Genomic DNA, 22,867 nt, shown 5'->3' with positions numbered 1-22,867 from the left:
ACATAATGGTCACTCAAAATAAATACACAACCACTTATTCGAAGTGCTCAACCCAAAATTTCTGAATTTTACAGGACAGCCCAAAACTCACATTTTTTCTCAATAACAAAGCAGACACTAGCATGGAACACATTAAGGTTCTCTGTGATAAAATCAGTCACGTTCTGCTTGCACAACAGTAAATCTATTCAGGTATTAAAACAGTCATTAAGTTTGTCCAGGTCTTGAGAGAGAAAAAGGAAACATGTATTACTCCCAAACAGTGTAGACAAAGGGCCCTCTAACAGAAGCATTTGTAGTGCTGGTTGTATGCAAACCCCTTGGAAGTGCAGGGGGCCCAAGACAGCCAGGTACTACCACTGGCAGCAGCAGCAGCTCTTCATATCCGTGCAGCTACTGATGGTGTTACTTGGGTACTTCTGACTCTAATGGTGAGACTTGGAAGAAAATTAACAGATTATGAACATGCTGACAAAGAATTCCTGTGAGAAATGTTTTAGTGAAGCAACCAAGTGAGACATTTCAAGGCCACCTAGGCACTTACAGAGTCTTTACATGCTGTGAGATATTTCAATAATATATTTAATCTACAAAATAATTGCACATTTAATGATTTGTACTATCCCCTATAGTACTAATTAAATAATATACATTCTATCAGCAGCAGAAGAAAGAATAGTTTAAAAAAAATATATTCTTAATTTGTCAAGTAGTCCTATTATGTTGGAAAGGACATAAAAATTCAAAGACGGTTTAAGTCCATTCTCCAGAGCAGTTAAACAATAGATGAGTAGTCTTTTCCATTAATTTTGAATGGACAGATATGTATGTAATGAGAGTTGTTCATTGTCATGAAACAGAGTAAAATCAAACATTATTTCAGAAGCTCTTGGTTCATATTGTGCTATGTATCCAACACCTCTATAGAAATGAGAAAACTGGAGGAAAGCTAGGAGAAACAGATACTACTCATACAGTGCAGAAAATGTCTGCTGACATATACTACTTATTGCAAAGAGGAAAAAAATTGTTTATAGGTACATCTGTGAAAAGTATGGAATATAGGTATTCTGGAGCTCAGCAGTTTTTCATTCAATAGTCATTCCTAAAGTCTTTTGATGTATGTATTTTATGCTGTTTCTGGGCATTTTTATATCAGCTGGTTGTAAAGACTGTTAGACTTAATAATAACAGTAAAAGTTATAGCATGTTTAAAAGCTGATAGATGTTTCAGTATCTTTAACTGCATCATTTATCATAATAAGATGGTTATATTTCATCCTTCCAAGTTAACAGTGGTGAAGCATCAATTTATCTTTTTGTTCTGATCATGACACCAGTTGGTAACATTTCATGAATAATATTTATTCATTCTGTAAAACTGTATTATTTTCAAAGCTCCTCTAAATAGTATATTTTAAATTGAGCTGAAAGCTTTATCACTAGAAAGCAATCTTCACAGCACCCCAGTAGCAGTTTTCCTAACTGGATATCCCATTTCATCTGCTTTAAAGCATAGAGGTGGTTCCTAAAATGTTGCTACAGTTGCTGTCAATGATACTATACAATGACTGACTGTGTGGCTCCAAGAACCTGGTGCCAATACACAGCAGGTACTGCCTGTGCCCAGAACAGCGACACCATGGCACAGCAAATCCACGACTTTTACAATAAGCAAGGGGTGGAGAGAGGAAAGCCAAGTTCATACAACATCATCGTTATTACACATCTGTTCTCTCACCTAACATAACATACCTTGCTCCTACAAATATTTTGTGCATCACTCCAAACAAAATTCTTAACATACAGAGTACTAAAGATGTCTCAAGACCTGCTAATGTATTTATACTCTTTAGGATCACATGTATATTTATTTTAGAAACCAAGGCACAGTATAAGCCTTAAAGGCATACCGAAATGCAGCCACTAACAGCTGATTCCACCTACTTACAAACCACTTAAGTAGCATATCTCAATTGCTGTAATGAATGCAAGTCTACTGATAAGTCAAACTTTTGTGAATCAAATTAAAAGAAGGTAAAGCTGTCTTGAAGCAAAGTAAGGAATATGATTCATTATTGGATTTACAGGTTTACATTAAGCTCAACAAAGGGACATACAGTAATCCGATGCACAGTGCTACAGAGGGCAGAGTGAAGGAGCAAGTGTACAGTATATTAAGGCATCATCACCTCTGTAAACAAAACTCTTGAGTATATATTATAAAATATTTTTTATTATTCTTATCCTGAACTTTCCTAGATTGAGAACATCCTTGTGTGAAATAAAGGCAGACAAGTACACACAGAGAGGAGAAAGCTTACTGAGCCATCTGAATTCAAAGTTTTATATTAGGTTTATGCATTTTTGAACTCACTACTTACGGTGTAATCCCTCTTTCTAACTCAGAGTGACTGAGGAATAGATCAGAAGCACAGCATTCTCGCCTTACTGCTGGGGAAGGAAGGAAGCGCACTTTCACATAAAACGTGTTTGTTTTATGCTTTGGAAACTCTTTAGACAGTTCAATTTATTAATATTCCCACAAGACAAATCTGCCTCTCAAACATGTTTTCTTGACAAGTCCTATTTGCATCCAATAACCAAAAGTATTAGAAAGTTATACTTCAAGCAATACTGAACATAGCATGAAAACACAAAGGAACTAGAAATAATATGATTTTCATAAGGTAAGATTAATAAAGCAACGGTATGAACTAGGCAGTTTTTCTGTAGGACAACAAACAGAATTAAATGATTGTTCTTACACATGGGCTAGGCTTTACTGCATCACTTGGGAAGAATCCAAGCTCTCCTGTTGTTAGATTTCTGCCCTAAGGAAAAAAAAAAAAAAGTTCTATTTTTGATACATAATAGGGATTAACAGTAAATAATAATACATGCACAGAGATTTAGGACAGTAAGAGTATATCAAAAAGTCTTTAAAATAAAATGCTGTTCTAATAAAGTGTTACTCAACAGTTGTGTGGGTTTTGTTGTTGTTTTGGTTGTTTTGTTTTTTTTAATTTATGTAATTAAGTAATAATTATAGCTGATACACCTCAGAGCTCTGAGAGGTGAGATGCAAGAAGGGGGATCAGAGCCTGGGTTGTGATTCCCAGTTCTCTCAATGTCTGCTAGTGTCTGATCTCTTCATTAATGTTAATTATCTTCTTTCAAGTTACTTCCTCGTCAGTTAGCATCACTGTCGTGAGAGCTGTCACACTGCAACATTACAGATCCACAAAATGACTACAGCATCATGCAGCAGCAGCTGCAGCACCTGAGGAATCATGCTAACTCAAACGGCAATTTAGGGCTAATAATCTGCCAATTCAGACACAATGCTCTATAGTTAAAGTTTCAGTAAATGATGCAAATGATTGGAAATTGGTTAGGCACAAGAATACTAGCAGAATTCAATATTAACTCTCTGTCTATGATATATTCACAACATGTTGTAGATTCACCCACACAACTGGGAGACCAGCTGCAGAAAAACATCCAGCACAACCTAAACTGAGCCTTTTATGCAACACAGCTGCTACCCTGAAGTTGCATGACCACCAATTTACTCCCAGCTTCTAAGAGCCAAAAGTGACCTGATCATCAGCAAGGCATGCTTCAGCAGCTCACAATTCAACACCAAGCACTCCTGAAGAACACCTCCTCAGCCAGACAGAACAGCAAAATAAAAACACCTTTCCGGTCCTAGTAAACAGTTGGCTGTGATCATGCTGACCACATTTTTCAGAGCAGGGCAGAGCACACAGCTAACATTTCTAAACACAGATACATAAAATGAAGGCATCCAAATACGTATTTTGACAAACAAATGTTTTCATTTAACAGATTTTTAAAAGTACATAAATGCCTAGCCTCCATTAAATTTAATATCCTGACCACTAACATCATATACTAACAGCATTTGGCAATGAGAGTAAGGAGGAGTACTTTACAAGCATTGTAATCTTGAAAATTATATTTATTTTTTATTTTTGATGGCATACCTGCAACATAAAAAACTAAAAGGGGAAAAAATGCTTTAGAAACAGTCATGGAATTTCTTTGGGGCTTAAATTCATTTTGTTTCTGTAACACTAAATGCGTAATTATACCCTTATACCACCATTCAAAACAGAATTCAGCAATTTCAATCAGGGTGTAGCTGAAAGTAAAAGCAAGAATTAACAAGGCTTTATGAAAAAATGAAAGCATTCCTTCATTGTGATACCTTAAACACAATAAATGAGTGCACCATTTTCCTAGGGAGATCATTATGCAATTTATCACACACAAATGGTAATCCCAGTAACTGCCATCTTTACCAAACATACAGAGAAGTGCAGAGGATGCAGAGGAGAGAGAAAAGCAGTTAATCGGTAGTTAAGCTACAATATACTGAATAGCAATGATATTTAAAAAATAATTATGTGCAAACAACTGACAGTCTTACAGATCTAAACCTATGTTCAGCAAAGCTTCCTTGCCCTCTTTCCCACCATCTGCTTGTACACAGGTTACCCTTTGCACCCATATAATTCTATTTACCCCTGAAACATTAATACCTCTGCATTACAGACTTAACTTACAAGCAGGGCTCTGACACAGTTTCCCATCTAAGTGATACTTATTTACAATACTAAACTCATCTGAAGAGCAAGTGATCACAGTCAGCAAGACAAGCCACTGAATAAAATAAATTAATGAGAAAAAACATCTGAAGGAACACAACTGAGCATTAGTTTTGTATGTGCCCACACACCATTGCTATTCATGAGAAATATTTCTATAAAGTGAAAGAAGCTGAACAAGATAACACATCATGCAACCTATGTCCACAACAACTAGAAAGCAGCCAAGCATCAACATTTGATGAAGTCAGGGACAGACCCTTGTGATACCTTCTGAAAGTGCAAAAAGGGACATTATTTCAAATAGTTCAATAATGTTTCATAATGTTTATAGTGCTTCCTCCTGCAAGTCTGGATACTTACAGGATTGTCTCTAACTGTTTTTCCAGAAATGTATTTGCACACTCCAAAATCTAAAATGAAAGCTAGTTTTGATTTGCAGACATTTAAATGCTTCAATCTGCACTGAACTATACCAAACTGAGCTGTTCTATGACCTAAAGTAAAAACTAAAAAAATAAAAAAAAGGCACATTACAGCCACTGAAGAAACTGTAGCATGTACAGAAAGACTAGACCATGGGAGAATATCATGTATCTGCATTACATCACCTGACTTAGATACTGCTAGCAGTACACAGTGATACGAATCTCATCTTAAAAACCCAGCAGAGCAGTGAAGATCATGACATTAGCTGTTGTTTGTACTAGCTAAATCATTACTGCAATGCAGACATTATCATGTATATACATTCAGAATAAGGAAACTGAACTGCAATCCATAGGCTGTATTGTAACATACTTGTTCACTTTCACTTTAAGTATTCTGTAGGCATCAAGTCGATAGCACTTGCACCAGAAAGTGAATCATCTGGAGGTCACTGAACATTAATTGAAATGAAGTGGTGAGAAACTGCATAATCAGTGGACAGATTTATATGAGAGTATTAAACATTAAGAAATACTCTCTGCCCAAGCAATAATCCTACATTTTCCTTAGACACCACCACTTGTTGGAAGATGATGTTCTGTACAGCTGTGGGGCACAGAAGTGTTGCTTTGTTGGGCTAGAAGAGGCTCCAAGGGAAGTATGTGTGCTATGAACAGTACACCAAAACCAAAGCAAAAGCAGCATTAGAGAAGTCACACAGACAGACTCTCTCATCAAACAAAATATCCCCAAGTACTGTGACCAGTACAAAACTTTGCCTTTGCATTTTGAGCAATACCATGAATGTAACAAGCACTGAGACAACCCAAGAAAGGCTCTGTCTTCTGAAGACAAGCTTCACATGAGATAACTGTAGATGGCTTTGTTAGTTAAATAAAAGCAGATCCTTAAGCAGAACAGGGTTTGATTTATTACACATTGCTGAAGGAAAACACCTCACTTGAAAATGCTCTGTCAATAATGAGCTCATATGAATAATTTTATAATGTCCTTAGGAAACTATGTTATTTTGTTTACTTTAGAAATCCTGGCTAAATTCATCATGGCTTGTTGTCTTTCATACACAAAACCATGACCTGTTGTCAGATGATGATTTCAAAATTTAAGATCTATCCATCAACTCATTAACAACAGCAAAATTATTATGCCACCATACTTCACTTCTGCTAATTATTTCTTTCTACTTTGTTTCCTGCTTGCTAATTGCTATTGTTTGTTGAGTAAGCATTTCCCTTGAACACTGCCCTATCATGGCTTATAGTCACTGTAAAAGCAGAAGCAAAGGACTGGACAGAACTTGTTTTAAAATGTGTATTATGTATGTATTATTACATCGTGTATCTAAATTATTGTATTATATATTAAAATACATATTACATGTGTGTATACATATAAATATATGTAAGGGTCAATTAAGCCCTTCAGTCCATTTCTTTCAATGACAGTCTCAGCAAAACTAGAGGCTGATTCATAACTGTTGTACCTGTTTTAACAAGGGAGACTTTCTGAAGCCATTTGACACATTTGCTCTAAATTTCCAGACTGCTGCCTGCTATTTAGCTAGGCAATGCTCATTAACCTCATTGGACATGCACAGAACTAGAACTCCAGCATAGTTAAAATTTATAAATTACCATGTCCTTCACCCATTTTTCTTTTGTTTACTGCAAGGTATGGTGAAAAGAGGAGGGAAACAGATGAAAAACTGCAAACCAAATCACAAACCAAAAGGAAAAGACGGCACTTTCACAGTGCTGCCTCCCCAGTGTTTCAATTTTAGATCATATTTACAAAATATTTAATGCCTTTTGTCTGTTTACAGCAGGACCACTAGCTACTGAAGCATAAGAATGTACATCTGTAATGGCTATTACTTGATAGGGGTTTAATCTGCATCAAAGAAAAGCTGGTTTTGAAAAAGGAAAGAATCAGTCCAAGAAATATTTGTATTCCTTTGGCATACTTGAGAAACACAATTGCCTGAGGATGGTGGGTAATGGCAATGCAAATCTGTGAAACTAGAATTACATTATAACTTATGACAGGCATTGCAGCACCCCTGAAAGCCTACCCTCAGGTTAAGCAGGTAGCAATTTACTCAAACCAAACTCAGAAGAGGAGACAAATATTCACATCTCTAATAAAAATCTGACTACTTCAAAGCTGCACTACTACGGCTGAAACAACTAATAGTGCTCTGGTCAAGACAGCTGAAATTTCCATTGAAAATACCAAATTTTCTCCTCTCTCCACCTCCAGCCCGCCCCTCTTCTTTTCCTTATTTCATTTTACAAGTTATGGTAGCCAAGCACCAGCTAGGCAAGCAGCACGGGTCTCCTAGTCTTGCACCTTGACTGAGGAAAGAAAAGTTGTCAAGCACAAGGGAAACGCATGGGTATCAATGTAAGACCAGCCTTCTCTTTATATGCAGCCAGGTGTTTACTGAGGAGAGTAAAATATCTTGTGACAGTATCAATCGCCCCTATATTACACATTCTCTTTGAAGAAAGCTTAGGTTTTGGATGATACCAGTGAAGAAGCAGAAAGCAAATTCATGGAATTCAGAAACTATTATCCCAGCCATTTTATTGTGTCTGTGATAGCTCAGTTTGCCTCTCAGAAAAGTATTTGCTGTTTCATAAAGGAAAAACCCCATACTTCTGGTTTCCAGACTGCAAAACAGGTAGATTCATATGTGTATATGGTCTTGAATTAATACAGAACTTACAATTGCTCTATGATCATTCACACATTATCTTAGCAGAATTTTAACATCTATCAAAGCACATTTGATTGCACTTAAGATATAGGTTAAGCACTTAGTAACTTGTGGTGTTTATTTGACGTACTTTAAAGAATGCAAAAATACTTAAACCACACATACTTATCTATTAAAAGCACTTGAATTTCTAAACTGAGTGATGGTCAGCTTAAAAATCCATTCTAATATTAGTCTTGTAGGGCAGTTGTAAATTACTCTAAAGCACCTCTTGAATAAAACTTACAGGTTTTAATACAAATTGTATTTTGCAGGCTTTTTCCTTATTATGCATTTTAAAATGCAGATGTTATTACAAGACTTATGAAAATCCGTATTAAGCAGTCTGTGACAAGAGAGCTTGGGAGAAAAAAAATTTCCTGAATGACACTAATGGAGATGACAATTTCCATTAAGATTCAAATCTATTACCAATGCTTCTGGGGAAAAAGCCTCATGCACTTTCCAGCTTCTGCTAGTTAAACACAGTGAGTTTTTATCTAAATCCTTTAGCATGATAGGTACAAATAACATCTAAGACAAATTCCAGTAGACTGAGTTGATGGATGTATATGAACATGGCAACAGAATCAGTCCCACAAGCTGCCAATAATTCTGGCTTGTACTAATTGTATTAGTCAGATGATTACCTTCTAGTGAGTCCCAAATCAAGAATGGCATGCTCAAATGCTTCTCTGGATCAGAACTCAAAACCTGGCAGAACTAAGCCCTACATGTAAAGCTATATAGGGCAAAATCTGTCAACAAACATTTCAAACAATTTATTTTTAGTGACATGAAATATCTATGGTCTGCTAAATAACGGGGTTTGAGGGGTGGGATTGGTTGCTTGCTTTGTTTGTTTGTTTGTTGGGGGTGGGGAAGTTTACAGTTATTTACATATTTTTTTAATAGATAAAGTGATTCTATTGTTTGTAACTTCCCCCAGGTTACATGTTGTTGAGGATGATGCAGTGACATAGGAACAGAGTTCACTGATTCAGTCCTGAGGAGTTTTGAGAAGATTCAATCCTAACTGAAGCCAGAAAAAAAAAAACAAAAAACAAAAAAAAAAAAACATACAACCTAACTCATGTAACAGATGAAGCAGTTTTTATAATTATATTCATTAACTTATTATAAACTCAAAGAAAAAAGAAAATCATGAAGACAAAGACAGGAACAACAATTCAAGACAACATCAGATGCTTCCCAGTTGTTGTTCTGTTAATATCCTGAAAATTTTTCTATTTAACTCTATTTCTATGTCCAATAATATCAGTAGTACACAGGATTCTAGTACGAACAATTAAGAAAAATGAGACATGCTTTAGTGCATTTATCTTTAAAATGAATGCAAGAAAGCACTTTGAATATGTTTCTAGCTCTCAATTCAAAAGAAATTTCAGTAACAGTAGTAGTGATGTGAATCACATGATACTAATTTTACCATCAACATAATATACGTTTTCCACATAAAGAATTGTCCTTAACTGACTTGAGAGGTGATCAAGAAGTTTAGGTGTGGTTCCATTTTGCAGAGCTATTTCTTTCCCCTATAAATCTGATATTTGTAACTGGGTTTTGACCATACAGCTTTTAGTTCTGCTATGTTAGAGAAGCAATGACTGAAAATGCACAGGACTTTGCTGTTGATGTGCCAAATGCTCTCCTTAACTCTTATAATTTCACTAGAAGGACTGCTACCAGTGCTATGTTCTTGAAGATTTATTCAGCAGGACTTTTACTTGAAGGCTGCAAGAAAGAAGCTTTACCCAACATGGGAACGACCGGCAATTTAAAAGTGAGAATAGTTGTATTAGACATTTATTTTGGGTATAAAACAAAGATACTCATTTGTTGTTCAAAAAGGAAAAAAGTTGCAAGAGCAATGTATCAGTAAGAATTTAATATCTGGGACTGATGGAATACAGCCATTTGCTAAATAATACAATACCTGCCAAAATAAGCTATGTGCATCTCCTCTAATTAGTTCAATTGTGTCCCCAATCTGGATATGCAATGGTGGACCATCTTGTGTTGCTGGCTGTGGTATTCCACTGTAGTTTCGAATAACTTGCATTTTTGGTAAACCTGAACAAACATAAAAAAGAAACAAACAAAGCATAAGTCAGTATATATTTTTAGTTAATGACAATTTATAAAATTGTAGACCACAAAAGCAATCAATCAAAGAGACACTATGTCTTTAATAGGTACCTGACTAAGTCACTAAATCAGTGCCTTAGTATTGTACCATGTACAACCTAATTGAAAAGAACTACTTTGAAAAAGTATCTTTGTCCTCCCTTATTTTGAGAATAAAGTTGATTTCACATCTTGGGAGGGTCTTTCCTCTCCATGAGCACCCCTGGCTCTGCATAAGGTTCAAACATTAAGGCTATTTTTGTAGTGCAAGGCAAAAATTGTGATGAACTAGTATTAAAGACACCAATATGGATAACCTCATCAGTTTTAGGTCAGTAAAGCCTACTGCTGATGTGAGCATGTCCAAAAAAGTAAGGATGACAATGAAGCCTTGTAGGCCTCTCATAAAAATATTTTTTGATACACATAGCAAAGCCTGGATCAATTCCAAGTTTAATTTTCAAGACAAGAACTCTAGCTGCACACTAGTCCTTCCACATTAATACCGGGTGCATCTAAACAGCTGATACTTTAATTACATTTTTAAGGAAGCAAACCACTTCTTGAGACAGAAGATATTTCCCCCAAGATTAGTCTCTCTGCCTGTACAAAGAACTAAACAACTTTTTATAATATAGTTCAAGAGCCTTCCACAAGCATCTATCAAATAGGGAGCTGGAAGAGAAAACTCTGGGTACCGTAACTCCATATTCTTAAAACTATAAAGGCATTAAAAAAACCCAACCAAACAAACAAACAAAAAACAACACACAAAGCATTATGGACAACTAGTGTATCACACAAAAAGAGTGTGCTGTGATATTACAAGATTACTCGAAATCAAGTGAAGTACAACCCACTCCATAACAAACATAGTAAAGACTTAAAAGCTTTTAGAAAAGCATTTTTTTCCAGTCTTCATACTGCCAAGGAAAGCATCATTTTAACAGAACAGATGTATTTTAAATTACTCTCCCTCCATCTTTAAATAAAACTTTCTGTAATAATTTCCCTGGTTTTAACTGCACACGGGATACTAAAAATTGCTGTAGTTAAGGGGGGTATATCCATGTATAAGCTTAACCAGAAACTTCTTGGTTAAGTAAGATTTTATAAGAATGTATAATATTAAATAAAAATAAGAAGGAAAGCATGCAAACTTAAGGTAGCTGAGCTGCCATATTTAAATAGTTTCTTGCTGGAGAGTGATGATTAACATAATTCTAACAAGAAAGGCCTACAAAAGACCTATTTCTGTTTCAAGATCACTACTATAATTTAGGTGGCAAGAAATACAAATATCCATGTTCTCCTCTAACTTGTGTGAAACATGAAAGAGATCACCTTCAATAATTACTACTCTGTATTTAAGAATAAATACTAATCCAAAGTGCTGATGAAACATTAAGCAAAGTAGTACCAGGTCTTGCATTACTCAACTCAAATGACACCATAACTTTTACTATTTCTTCAAGTTATCCAGCATACTTAAAATTAGCACCTAATTATTAGTTAGTCATTATTCCACTTAGGTAAATACTAGACTTAGCTTTATTTCTCAACTGAAAGCTGTCATGCTTTTAACTACAGATTCAGCATCAACAGATGTTGCATCTAGTGCATTGCAAATAGAAGCAACATTGCATACAAGTATCTACTCAAAGCTGACAACTTTGCCCTAATGCAAAGGATCTTCCACATCACAATATAAATGATAGCTCTGCATATGTGATAAACAAACTGTAAGCATGCACTCGTCTTAGAGACATACCTGGAAGTCAAGATAAATGCACAAAACATTATTCATGTTATGAAACCTTTTATCAGGCAATTTGGTTTATCACATTTTTAGTGTGCAGACACAATATACTTAAAAAACCGCCTTTGTATTGATTGCACCAGAAGATAATCACGAAACATCATGCACTTTTCAGTACAAGTCCTGGGGTTTTTTAAAGATATTATACTGCTAAAATTATTCACCATAAACACATGTAAAATGACTTCTCATTTCTATTTCACTGGTAATTATGATTATTGGCATCTGTGATAACCAGGCCAAGAGAATGTGGGAAAAAAAAATCATGCTGTGTCAACTAGCAGAATTATTCAAAAGGTAATACAGAATTAATCATGTTAAAACATATCATGCCTAGAATACTCGTGTATAATTCAGTATGCTTAATTCTGTAAAATCCTACAGCAATTTTGATTATAAAATTCCCTTGGCAGATACAATGTTGGAAGTTTTGATCTAACACCTTGACATCACTAGAAATAATCCTATTCATTTAAATAGGCTTTCAGGTTAGGGTCTTAGTCTTAAGAGAGTTCATTATCTTGCTTCAGATGTCTTAAAACTTCTTTGCCATAAAGCCTGTAGAAACTGTGACAACTACAGTGTGGATGAGCTACAGCTGTTCCTTACTATGGTTACCAATAAATCTTATTCTTTTACTACCTGTTTTTATCCAATTGTTGTGTTTGGTCTACTTAGGAGTTCTTTGTGCTCATCATTGTCTTTGCTATGAATACACATTGCCTAGCGCAATATATACGCACTATCACCAGGCCTATATAAACCAGCATCTAGAATAACAAGGATACACAGCCAGGATTTCCATGCATTGCAATAATACAGAAGAATACTGTGATTTGACTTCATTGATAATTTTATTACTTTCATTCATCCCTTTTAGTAATGATACTGTGTGCTAGCTTCAAGACCACTGATCAAAGATGCATGTAGAAACAAGGGAAATTATTTTCTGGTGCTGATTATTTAATTACACATTACATTTGATTCAGATTCTGAAAAGTACTTTGTACCCTGTAGTACAACAACTGAAGGTAAATTCACTCTTCAACAACAGGAGTGTCTGAGTCACAGAGAATACATTCATTTCAATATCAGCAATACCAGACATGCACAGATAACCTGTATTGATCAAAGATATAAAAGCAGTGAATGTGCAACTAGTATGCTTTACTTGTTCTAGGAAAATATCATGAAAAGGACCTGTCCCTGCTACATCATTTTAAGCATTCTTTAAAAATCAGTTTTTCCAGGAACAAAAAACTAAATTAAATCTTTAAATCAATCAGAAACAAGAACATACTGTTCTGGAAGAGCTATTCTTTCATGTATAAATGTACTTGCAGAACTTTCCTTAAATCACTATTAAGCACAGAAGAAATAAATGGGGTACAGAAAAGTTAATAAATTGAGTTAAAGAGTCAAAGAGCTCCAAACAAAATACTCAACTTTCTTTTCACCATATAATTACAGATTTGATATTAGCTCAAAAACAATTTAGCAGAATAACATTGAAATGGTGTATATTTTATTGGGCAGAATCTGGTCAGCCCCTCACCTCCTGACCTACACAAACTACACAGGGGTGTGATGGATCAAGTTCCATCCATCATTTTCACAGGAACCAGCTCATAAAATCTTTCAGTTGTTTAGCAAGCTTATCCTAAAACTAATTTGTTTGTTCCTACTGTTCATTTCAAAACTTTATTCTCTGAGCATCTAGAATCTTCTTTCCAGTGTAAATTAGTTCATGGCCAAATTATATCCATCTGGAGGCAACAGCCTGAATAGTTCTTTTCCTTCTCTGCATTTATTTTCATAATATAGTTACAGAGAGCAATCATACCCCTTTTTAACCTTCATTTTGCTAAGCTGAATGAGCCAAGTTCTTTTAGCCTCCTCTCATAACAGATCAATTCCTCTGAGGCAGTATACCAACTGTTTTACTGAAGTTGAGACAGATAAGGTCTAGAATATTTTCCTTGTCTATCTTGAAATTTTATTCTTATTTGACATATGGATTCATCACAGATATATTCATTAAGAATCCTGAGCACTTGTAATATAATACTGCAGACAAGAAAAAGCTGTATGATACAGAAACCCGAAATGTTTTAAGTGTAATAAAGGATTATTTCTGATAGAAGCAGTAGAGAAACCATTCATTAATGACTAATGATCAGCATTAGAGACACTGCCATTGTGATGTACATAGCTACAGTACTGAGAGTATCTGACAACTGCTGAAAACTTCTGGAAACATATCTGGGCATAAAAATGTTACTCGTGAATATGTTTAAAAGCAGATAAAATCCCAACACAAGGGACAAGGTCAAGATTTCAGCCACGCATTATTATAATTAATGTTAAAAATCTCATCGGCTTCTGTGAGGTCAGATTTCCACATGACAAAAAGCTTGTCAGGAAACTTCCTAATTTAAAAATGCAAAACCACCCTGGCAGTTTCCAACCTTGAATTCAAAATGCAAATAGATCCAGTTATTCCACCAATAAACAGTTGAAATTCACTGAACTTGAAAACCAGGAAACCCCCAAGATTCCTAGAAAAGTCTTCATAGCCAGGCTCTGGGTCACAGACCTAACACAATTTGATGATCTAAGTTGTAGCACATGAGAAAAGCAGAAAGCATGATAGTGTCAGGGTTTACAAAGCACCAATTTGGCTATATTATAGAAAAATAAAACCTTTAATAAACCATACCAAGTATTTGAGTATTTAATCTCATAGTTATGAGTCAAGGAAGGTCACATTTTAGAATTTACATAGTACATAATAACTTAGAATACCCATTATATATGAAATGAGAACATACAAACAAACTACTTGTACTCACTCGCAGCAGCTCTGCACCTACAAACAGCAATGAATGACCCTCAGTTTCATGTGGAGACTCAAAAATGTTATTTTTTGCTAACAACATGCATAATGCATGTCCTATGATGATCTCTCCCTGTCAAAATTGATTTCAGCATCTGTTATTTCTAAGTACGCAGAACGTGGTTTACGCTTTGGGCAGGGATCATTTTAACATACAGAATAATGACATAAAATATACCGGACCAAGGTTCAAAAGTGAATTTGTGGGTATACTATACATTATTAGCACAAAGACCTAAAACAGCTTTGTCTGCATTAAACATCCATACCTAGTTAATAAGAGTCTTGAAGGAAGACTGTCTTTTTCTCTAGGGAAAATATAGCCTTGTCACCAAATATTTATAACCTGATCCAAAAACCACTAATGGAATAGAAGAAAGCCTCCTGACTTCATGAGGCTGTGAATCTGAAACAGAATTTTAGACTAACTGACAAGGTCACATCATAATGTTTCCAGAAACTCAACCCAATGACATTTGCCTTTCCTATAGGAAAAGACAAGAAGTCTCACTAATTCTGTCCTTTCTTTCACCAAAAGAGAGGTTTGGGTGTCTGTTTGGACACTCTGAACCTGCTTTAAACCTTTCCGGTTTATTTTTTTTTAGCTACAAAAATAGGGAATGCAGCTCTGCTAAGGAACAGACTGACATTTAGTGATTGTTAAGCCTTCCATAGCAAAGACCAGAAGAAATACTCCATCTCAAATCTCAGAGCAGGTGCACCTCCAGCCATCTTCACCCTCTAACCAGAAAATGACAGCAAAGTAACTCATGGCAGTATCTCATTGTCTCATTAGATTAACTATCTGAACAGTGACCCAATGTGTCATGAATCATTTTAACAGCACAAACTAAAGACACACAGGCAAAGGAGACCTTGTATTTAAATAAAAGTGAAGAAATCCAAAAATTAGTATTTACACCACGGTAAATCAAGGTAGATTGTGAATGGTTCAGATCAAGCATAACTGCAGATAATACAGTAACAAGGAGTTATGATAAAAAAAGAAAGAGGAAAACAGATGGGTTGATAAGGACAGCATTATGAAGAGCAGATGGACAGTTATACACGCAATCTAAGCATCCATGACACAAAAAACATCAGCTTTGCCACCCTTTTTGGCAACACCTTGGTTCAATTCTAATTTTGTTAAAATCCAGTTAAAGGGAAGCTTTATTCTGAGCATGGCCTAACAAAGGCCTTTGGCATTCTCTGTGTGTTCTTCAAATCATCTCTGTTAGCTTCAGTGTTTAAAATTCCAGTTCCTAATGATTTTGTTGCAGAATTAACAGTAAACTGGATTCTCCTCTCTTGCATTTATCAAGAGAGCTGCTTCTTAATTCCTAATCAGTGTCATCTTTCTCCACAACCAGTGGAAGTCAACAGTTTTGTACAGTTACTGTCAAAGGGAAAACTTGTCTAGTAGGACTTCTCAGCTGGTGAAGAGACATGAGAAAAGCAACGCTACATTATCACTTACAAAAAAACACATTCAGTTTCTGGGGCTGTTTACTAATGATGTGAAAGAAAACATGTAGGTTTTTTTTTTTTTACTTTTAGGCTGAGTACTTATGACACAAATTATACAACTCTCATGCATGGAACATGCCAGCACAGTCTTTTAAGTGCACTCTTCAGAGTGGCGATGATTTAAATAATTACTATTGGACAAAATTAATACAATGAATAAGCACATAGACATACCTCGAAGAAGATATTTTAATTGAACTTTTAATTCTCCCAGTCTTAAGTCATTATTTTTCTATGTCATCATAATTAGAAGTCTTAATTTTAGATATTGCTTATAACCTTTACATTCAGGCAAGCTGACTGAAGTGCTGACAGTGCCTAAGAATCGACTTTGAATATTTCACTTGTTTATCTTCTCTTTAGCTGTTTCATCTTTGAGTACTGTTCAGTAAAGTCTCAATATTTTTCATATGACTAATCACAAGCCCCGAGTTTGCTGCTTGATTCAATTTTAAGTCAAAAAACTTCAGAAGGATGATTACTAAAACATTTAACAGTTACCATAAGCCTTACTCAACTAACTGTTTAAGCTTCTGTTTATAAAGGTATATAAGCAGAGAAGTCCTTGCATGCTTGCTTCCCCAGAGAACTCGCAAGCACCAGGGGTGGGCAAAAATCTTCACTATCTCATAATTCAGATGACAAATTTGTAATGTACTCCAGACCACATCTGATAAACATTCACACTTCTCTTTCACTTCCACAGAAGCAGAAAATTTAAAGACTGTCATCTGACAGGACAAATAAAACTACTGAAGAAAAAAATTTTTTATAGTCCTTGCCTTGCTTTCTTTGATTGCCTTCCCTCCATCGTTCCTACCATTGTACCTCCTTAAAAACTTTATTCAAGCAGCATTCAGGATCCCCTCCAGTGCTTTACTACCTGTCATATCTTCTATAATTATTCAAAGGCTTAGTTTTCCACCAGTTTTCCTTAATGCTGCTTATAGATATGCTGTATTCTTGGCAGAGACTTCTACAAAAATGGTCAACCATCAACTAAAATCAAGATGTGTGGGAGGAAAAATCTGTCTGCTAACAGTCTGATCAACAACTTGCTATCAGAAACAGAAAAACACCACAACTCAGGAAGTCCTTTTGCTTCTTCAGGTTTTGTAGACCTGATCATTGGCAAAAAGCCCCCTGCTAAGTAGCTGTTTCTCCATTTTCCAGTTAAAATCCACACAAAACTTGGAACTACATTGAAGATCATAGCAAGAGTTGATTACAAGGAAAATAAACAAGTCTAGCTATGTTACTCCATTTACAGGGTTGCATTTCTGAAATTGAGTGACTGCTGAAAATATTTCTAGACGGATTTTGTATTTTTTTTACATTAGTTTGTTTTGCTTAAAGAACGATGCATAGACAAACAGACATCTTTCCCTGCTCTGAAGATCAGTATTTGACTTCGCTCACATGTTTTTTTCAGCAAAGATATTTGAAGCTAACTCTCTCTTTAGGCTTAGTGACAATATGAGCAGCATTAATAAAATCAGCCACATGGGAAAATGGACACTCACTGAGGTGGACAGTCCCCTCTAAGTAGCAGCTTTAAGTTTATTGGTCTTCCAAGTCAAGGACAAACCTAACGCTCAGCTCAGTGCTCCTATAAATACAGCTAGCATTGATTTTGAACAGAAATAAGGAATTTAGCTAAGAAAATTCAGAATCCAAACTGAAGTTTCAAAATTTATTTTTTTTATTTAGAAAAATAACTCTAACAGAAGGCATTTACTTACTTAACTCCCAAGCAGGGACATTTGGCACATTGTGACATTCATTTTAAGGAATCTGGGAGCTTGCCTCTGTGCAAGAAAAAACAGGCACTACAGAAATGCTTCTCATCAGCAATGTTTTTAAAATTAAGAAGAAAAAGCCATAAAGGCTGCCTTTCGCAAAAGGAATGAACCTATCATTTTTGTTTCATGCCCTTAAGCGTGGTTCTCCTCACAACTCTCACAGATTCATTCCTCAGGTTTAAATTTCTTTTTTCTTTCTCAAAACAGAAGGAAAAGAAACTTGAAGATTTGGGAAAGTCAAGGGACAAAATGTTACAACAGAGCAAAAGCAATGTGAAAATTAGTGAAGTATACTAAGGAAATAATCTACTGACATACAAATGCCAACCCATTCTTGTTTGCACAGCAAACATTTTCAGAAGCTGTCTTAAGCATCATTAAAACACTCATTCTCTTAAAATACATACATTTGATTTTGTACATTCACATGTAACTGCAGCAATAAAGGAACCCACTTTCAGAAAGTCGGGAAACAAGTCCTAGAATGATCAAATACCACTAGCTCGAGCTGCACTTGACAAATTTTTTTAAGTATTTTTTTTTTAAGCTTGACATAGCAACTTATGCACATTAATTTAGAAAACCTAGACATGCCCTAGATGGCTAACTGTGGATTGCAAGTGCAAGAAAGGATGTTGAAAATAATAGAAATTTTATGTGTGATTCCAGCACCATGTCTGATTATTTATACTCAAACCAGGTACCTGGCATTTAAAACTGTGATGTCTGCAGTTTGTCCTCTCTCAAAAAAGACAGGTCTCTCCAGGACTGCAGTGAAAGAACACAGAAGAGAGCTAGGAAGGTCACTGGCTTTATAATCGTCATAACTACATACATTTCATATATACATTTTTGATAAATTAGAGTAAAAAAATCTTTTTCTTTCACTGACAGATCTTTGTTTCCCTTTCATAGCATGTCTTCCTCCAAACAAGTGTTAACGACAAGCTCTCATGATCTGTACAATTCTAACTTCAAACGCTTATTCAGGCAACTAGTCCTTACTTGCAGTGACATCAGCAGCTATCTTTGTGAGAGAAATGGATTCTGAAATTGTCTAGATTGAGAATCTCAGCACACTGAACAAAAGTTAGAAATGGTTGAGTGCTACATGTCTTCTTATGTGAATAAACAATAAAGAATAATCAACTTTCAAAAATACAATTTCATTAGTTTTGACAAAGTAATGAAATCTCATCACTTCAATATAGTCTAGTAGGTGAATTGCGTATATAAATTTTAAAAATAATGTTGCCTCAAAACTAGAGGCTTCTTTATTTTCTTTAAAATTGAGCAAACTAGAGTTTTGGCATATGAATTAAGAAGTGTGGTACAAGAGGTGCTGCTTTTTATAAAAGCACAAGGTATGAAAATTAACCAGTGATAATTATCACATCTTTTAATGTGGTGCCATAGACAGACATGGCATTCTAAAATGTGTATTTGTTCAAACAAGTACTTGCCCTGAGGACCTAACAACTTACATTGGGCAGATACTATAGATGAGCTACTAAGGTGTGTCCAGACAGTAGTAGATTATGTGCAGAAAAAGGCTCTGAAAAAAAGGGACAAATCTCAGAAGATAAAAATCCATTATTCCATAGAAAATATTACTTTGAGATATATTTTTAATACTACCTTCTGCCTGCCCAGGGATGATTCTGCAGCAAGTGGTAAGAGGAAAAAGGCTGGAGAAAAGAGCCCCACTTTGGAAACTGAATTTAATACTGTGAAATGTCATGAATCTTGTAGAGGACCTAGGCATTTTTCTGTTAAGCATTCACAGACTAAATAATTTTGAAAATAACTTGCTCAATTAAGCATAAACAATCATAAACTTTGTCCTTTCTAAAAAGTAAATATACTGCAGTAAGAGTATGATAGCCAAATCACACCTACAGTATGTCTGAAAGCATGGCAAGACAAGAGGCAGCCCTACCTTTCAACAAGCCTATTCGGCACAAATGGAATTAGTCATGCTGCTGAATACACTCTACACTTCAGTGCACAGATACTGTACACTAAAATAATAATCTTGTCCAGTAAGATGCTAACCGTGCCCAATACAACCCATGCCACAAAACACACACCTATGCCACCTAGAATATTTCACAAACAAAATTTTAAAACAGGTATTTCTGAAAACGTGCTGAGATTTTATTCATCAAGCACTGCAAAAACGAAAATTAAATTATCTTTCATGAAATGTCTTTTGTGCTCAATATTGACTAATAACAGCTGCCTTTAGAAGATCTTACTCTCCATTTCTGCTGCTTACAAGAAATAAATTTTCTGGCAAGGGAGAAGTTTTAAATTATTACATAATGTGAAGGGGAAGAGGCTGATGCCTGCAAAGCAGGCAGGTTCCAGCAAATGACAGAATCATCTTGCTTGCACGCACCCTCTACATAATCCTTCAGCTTTTCAAGTTAAACACTCTTGTGATCTTCCTCTTGGAGCAATAACAGTTCTTAACTGACATGCAAAAAAATTTCAGGCCATATAGACTTTCTTTGCATGGAAGCATCTGTAGATGAATGCTGCCAAGAATTACAGCTTTTTTATATTAAGCAATGAAAAGACACTTGCTTTGGCTGAAATAAACCTGCTTTCAAAAGTATGCCTACAGATTTCTGGTTTGTATACCTTACAGTGACTAACTTATTTTCTGTGGGGAAAGTATATAACTTGCTTTCATTACAAAATATTTGTTTTCTAAAAATAAAAAGGATGAGTACATATTTCACTATTACAGTAATGTAGTTAAAATTGTTCATCCCTAAATTACATATATGTGTGATATTGTTTTTATGCTGCATACTTTGCACATTTGAAGCATTGGCAATTTGTGAAAATAACACTTAAGAAATGTAAAAAGCATACTATTTTGTGATACCTCTAGCTTTTCCACGAATCTGTAGTATCCCTAGCCTCATTCAGTTGACATACCTATACACAGACTTTCAGACCACATTCTAAGTATCTAATGAGTATAAAAACGTATATATCTTGCACATTATCTGATCTCACTATCTTCATTTAGAAGTTACCCTTTCTTTTATAGCAGGATTATCATACCAAAAATTATGTACTACTATGACACACTAAAACTGCAAACTGCCTCCTTTTTTAACAAAGAAAAATATTTTTGCTTTGTAGTTAAAATTTCTCAATTTTCTATGTTTACTTATAAATAAATCCTTAAGTATGGTTCACATGATGAATAAATAATAAGCAGTAACAGGGTCTTGTTTTAAAGATGAAAATGAAAACATAAAATAAAACCATCCATGATCATTTGACCTTTGTTGAAAAATCAAGGTTATTAGTAAATTGTCATAGTCAATAAAGCTGGGAATCAAGTCCAGTCCCCTGTGAAGATGTCAGCCCTGCAGTAATAATCAGGCTCCATCTTAAAACCTTTTTCTTTCTCTCTTTCTCTGCCCTCCAGCAAATCCTCATATATTCATCTTCCCAATACTGAAGGTTCTCCTTATATTTTCTGTTTCCAGTCTGAATGTGGATTATATACTCCAGCAAATATTGGGTAATTTGTTAGGACATAAACCATACCTGAAAGCACTCAAGCATATGGGTTGATGTTCCATCTCAACCTGGGACGAGTGTATTCTCTCACACCCCCACTAACTGTGCAGCCACAGGACTGAGCTGGTTCAGCAACCCAATCAGAACGAAAATTACTTATTTCCCCATCACTGCTGCTGCCACCACCACTAGCTCCCATGCCAAGTCTTCCATTACCTCACTGAAGAAATTTAGCTCTGTGACCAGATGATCATTAGATTCAAAAGAAAGGGCAGTGAGGGAACACCTGGGCAGGAAAAAGCACCACGCCATGTGGCAACAGCTGATAGTTACATCAAAGAATCACCAGAGATCAAACTGACACCAGCAGAACACCCAGAGTTGGTTCTTTCTCCCAAAAATACTGCCCTGACAAACAACACCCCTTATGCACTGAAATCCCAGCATCAGCTCTTTGAGCTTTGTCGATCATTTGATGTTTCCAAGATGTCTGAGCCATGTGCAGAGCAATGTACAATTACAGGATTTAAATCAGTATCACCAGAAACAAATGCCAAAACCAGCACACAATGCACAAGAGCAGTCAGAGATTTAAGTCTCCATCATTCAGACTCATATTCTTTTCCTTTTGAGCCTTTCTCCTTATTTATCCTATTTTCTCCCATAATCAAGCAAAAAAAGAGCAAGGGGGAAAACTACAGGGCAACTTCTCAGGTCTTAGAGGAGGAAAAAGAAAAAAAAAAACATAGAAGATGTAGTGACATAAAGTGAATTTCACTGTACTAAAATGATCACTGTTCATTGAAAGAAGTCTGCTACTGCCAGGGGAGAGATGTAATTCTGGAAGGAAAGCTGTGGTCCATATATGCAGCCTTTGTTTTTGAATTATATTTCATGTGATTTGTTGCTGTCAAACCCAATTAAGGAAAAAAATCAAGAGCAGTAAACACACTGGTTTATCATCTGAACTAAAAGACATAGTCACTCATGCTCTCTCCTCACCCCACATCTCCAATTCCAAATGTACTGGTTAAAGAATAACCCCCTAAAATGTTAGTGGAACTGAGGCACATTTTCAAGGCATCATAGAATCATATAATGGTTTAGATTAGAAAGGACCTTAAAGATCATCTAGTTCCAACCCCCCTGCCACAGGCAGGGACACCTTCCACTAGAGACCAGGATGCTCCAAGCCCCGTCCAACTTGGCCTGGAACCCTTCCAGGGAGGGGGCAGCCACAACTGCTCTGGACAACCTGTGCCAGTGTCTCACCACCCTCACAGG

General features: G+C 35.6%; 1 protein-coding gene across 3 annotated transcripts in view; it reads right to left on the bottom strand.

The window, feature by feature from the left end:
• Positions 1-22,867, bottom strand: part of VAV3 (vav guanine nucleotide exchange factor 3) — a 172,062-nt gene that overhangs the window by 21,616 nt on the left and 127,579 nt on the right. For all 3 annotated transcript variants that reach the window (XM_033000720.2, XM_033000721.2, XM_042784040.1), the window contains 2 exons: positions 9,800-9,936; positions 2,769-2,834 (listed from right to left, as the gene is read on the bottom strand). In XM_033000720.2, coding sequence (XP_032856611.2) covers positions 2,769-2,834; positions 9,800-9,936 — 203 coding nt within the window. The remainder of the gene's footprint in view (positions 1-2,768; positions 2,835-9,799; positions 9,937-22,867) is intronic.

The sequence above is a fragment of the Tyto alba genome, unplaced genomic scaffold (assembly GCF_018691265.1).
Source record: "Tyto alba isolate M040663 unplaced genomic scaffold, T.alba_DEE_v4.0 Super-Scaffold_1000006, whole genome shotgun sequence".
Lineage (NCBI taxonomy): Eukaryota > Metazoa > Chordata > Aves > Strigiformes > Tytonidae > Tyto > Tyto alba.
This window is presented reverse-complemented; position numbering and strand designations above follow the sequence as displayed.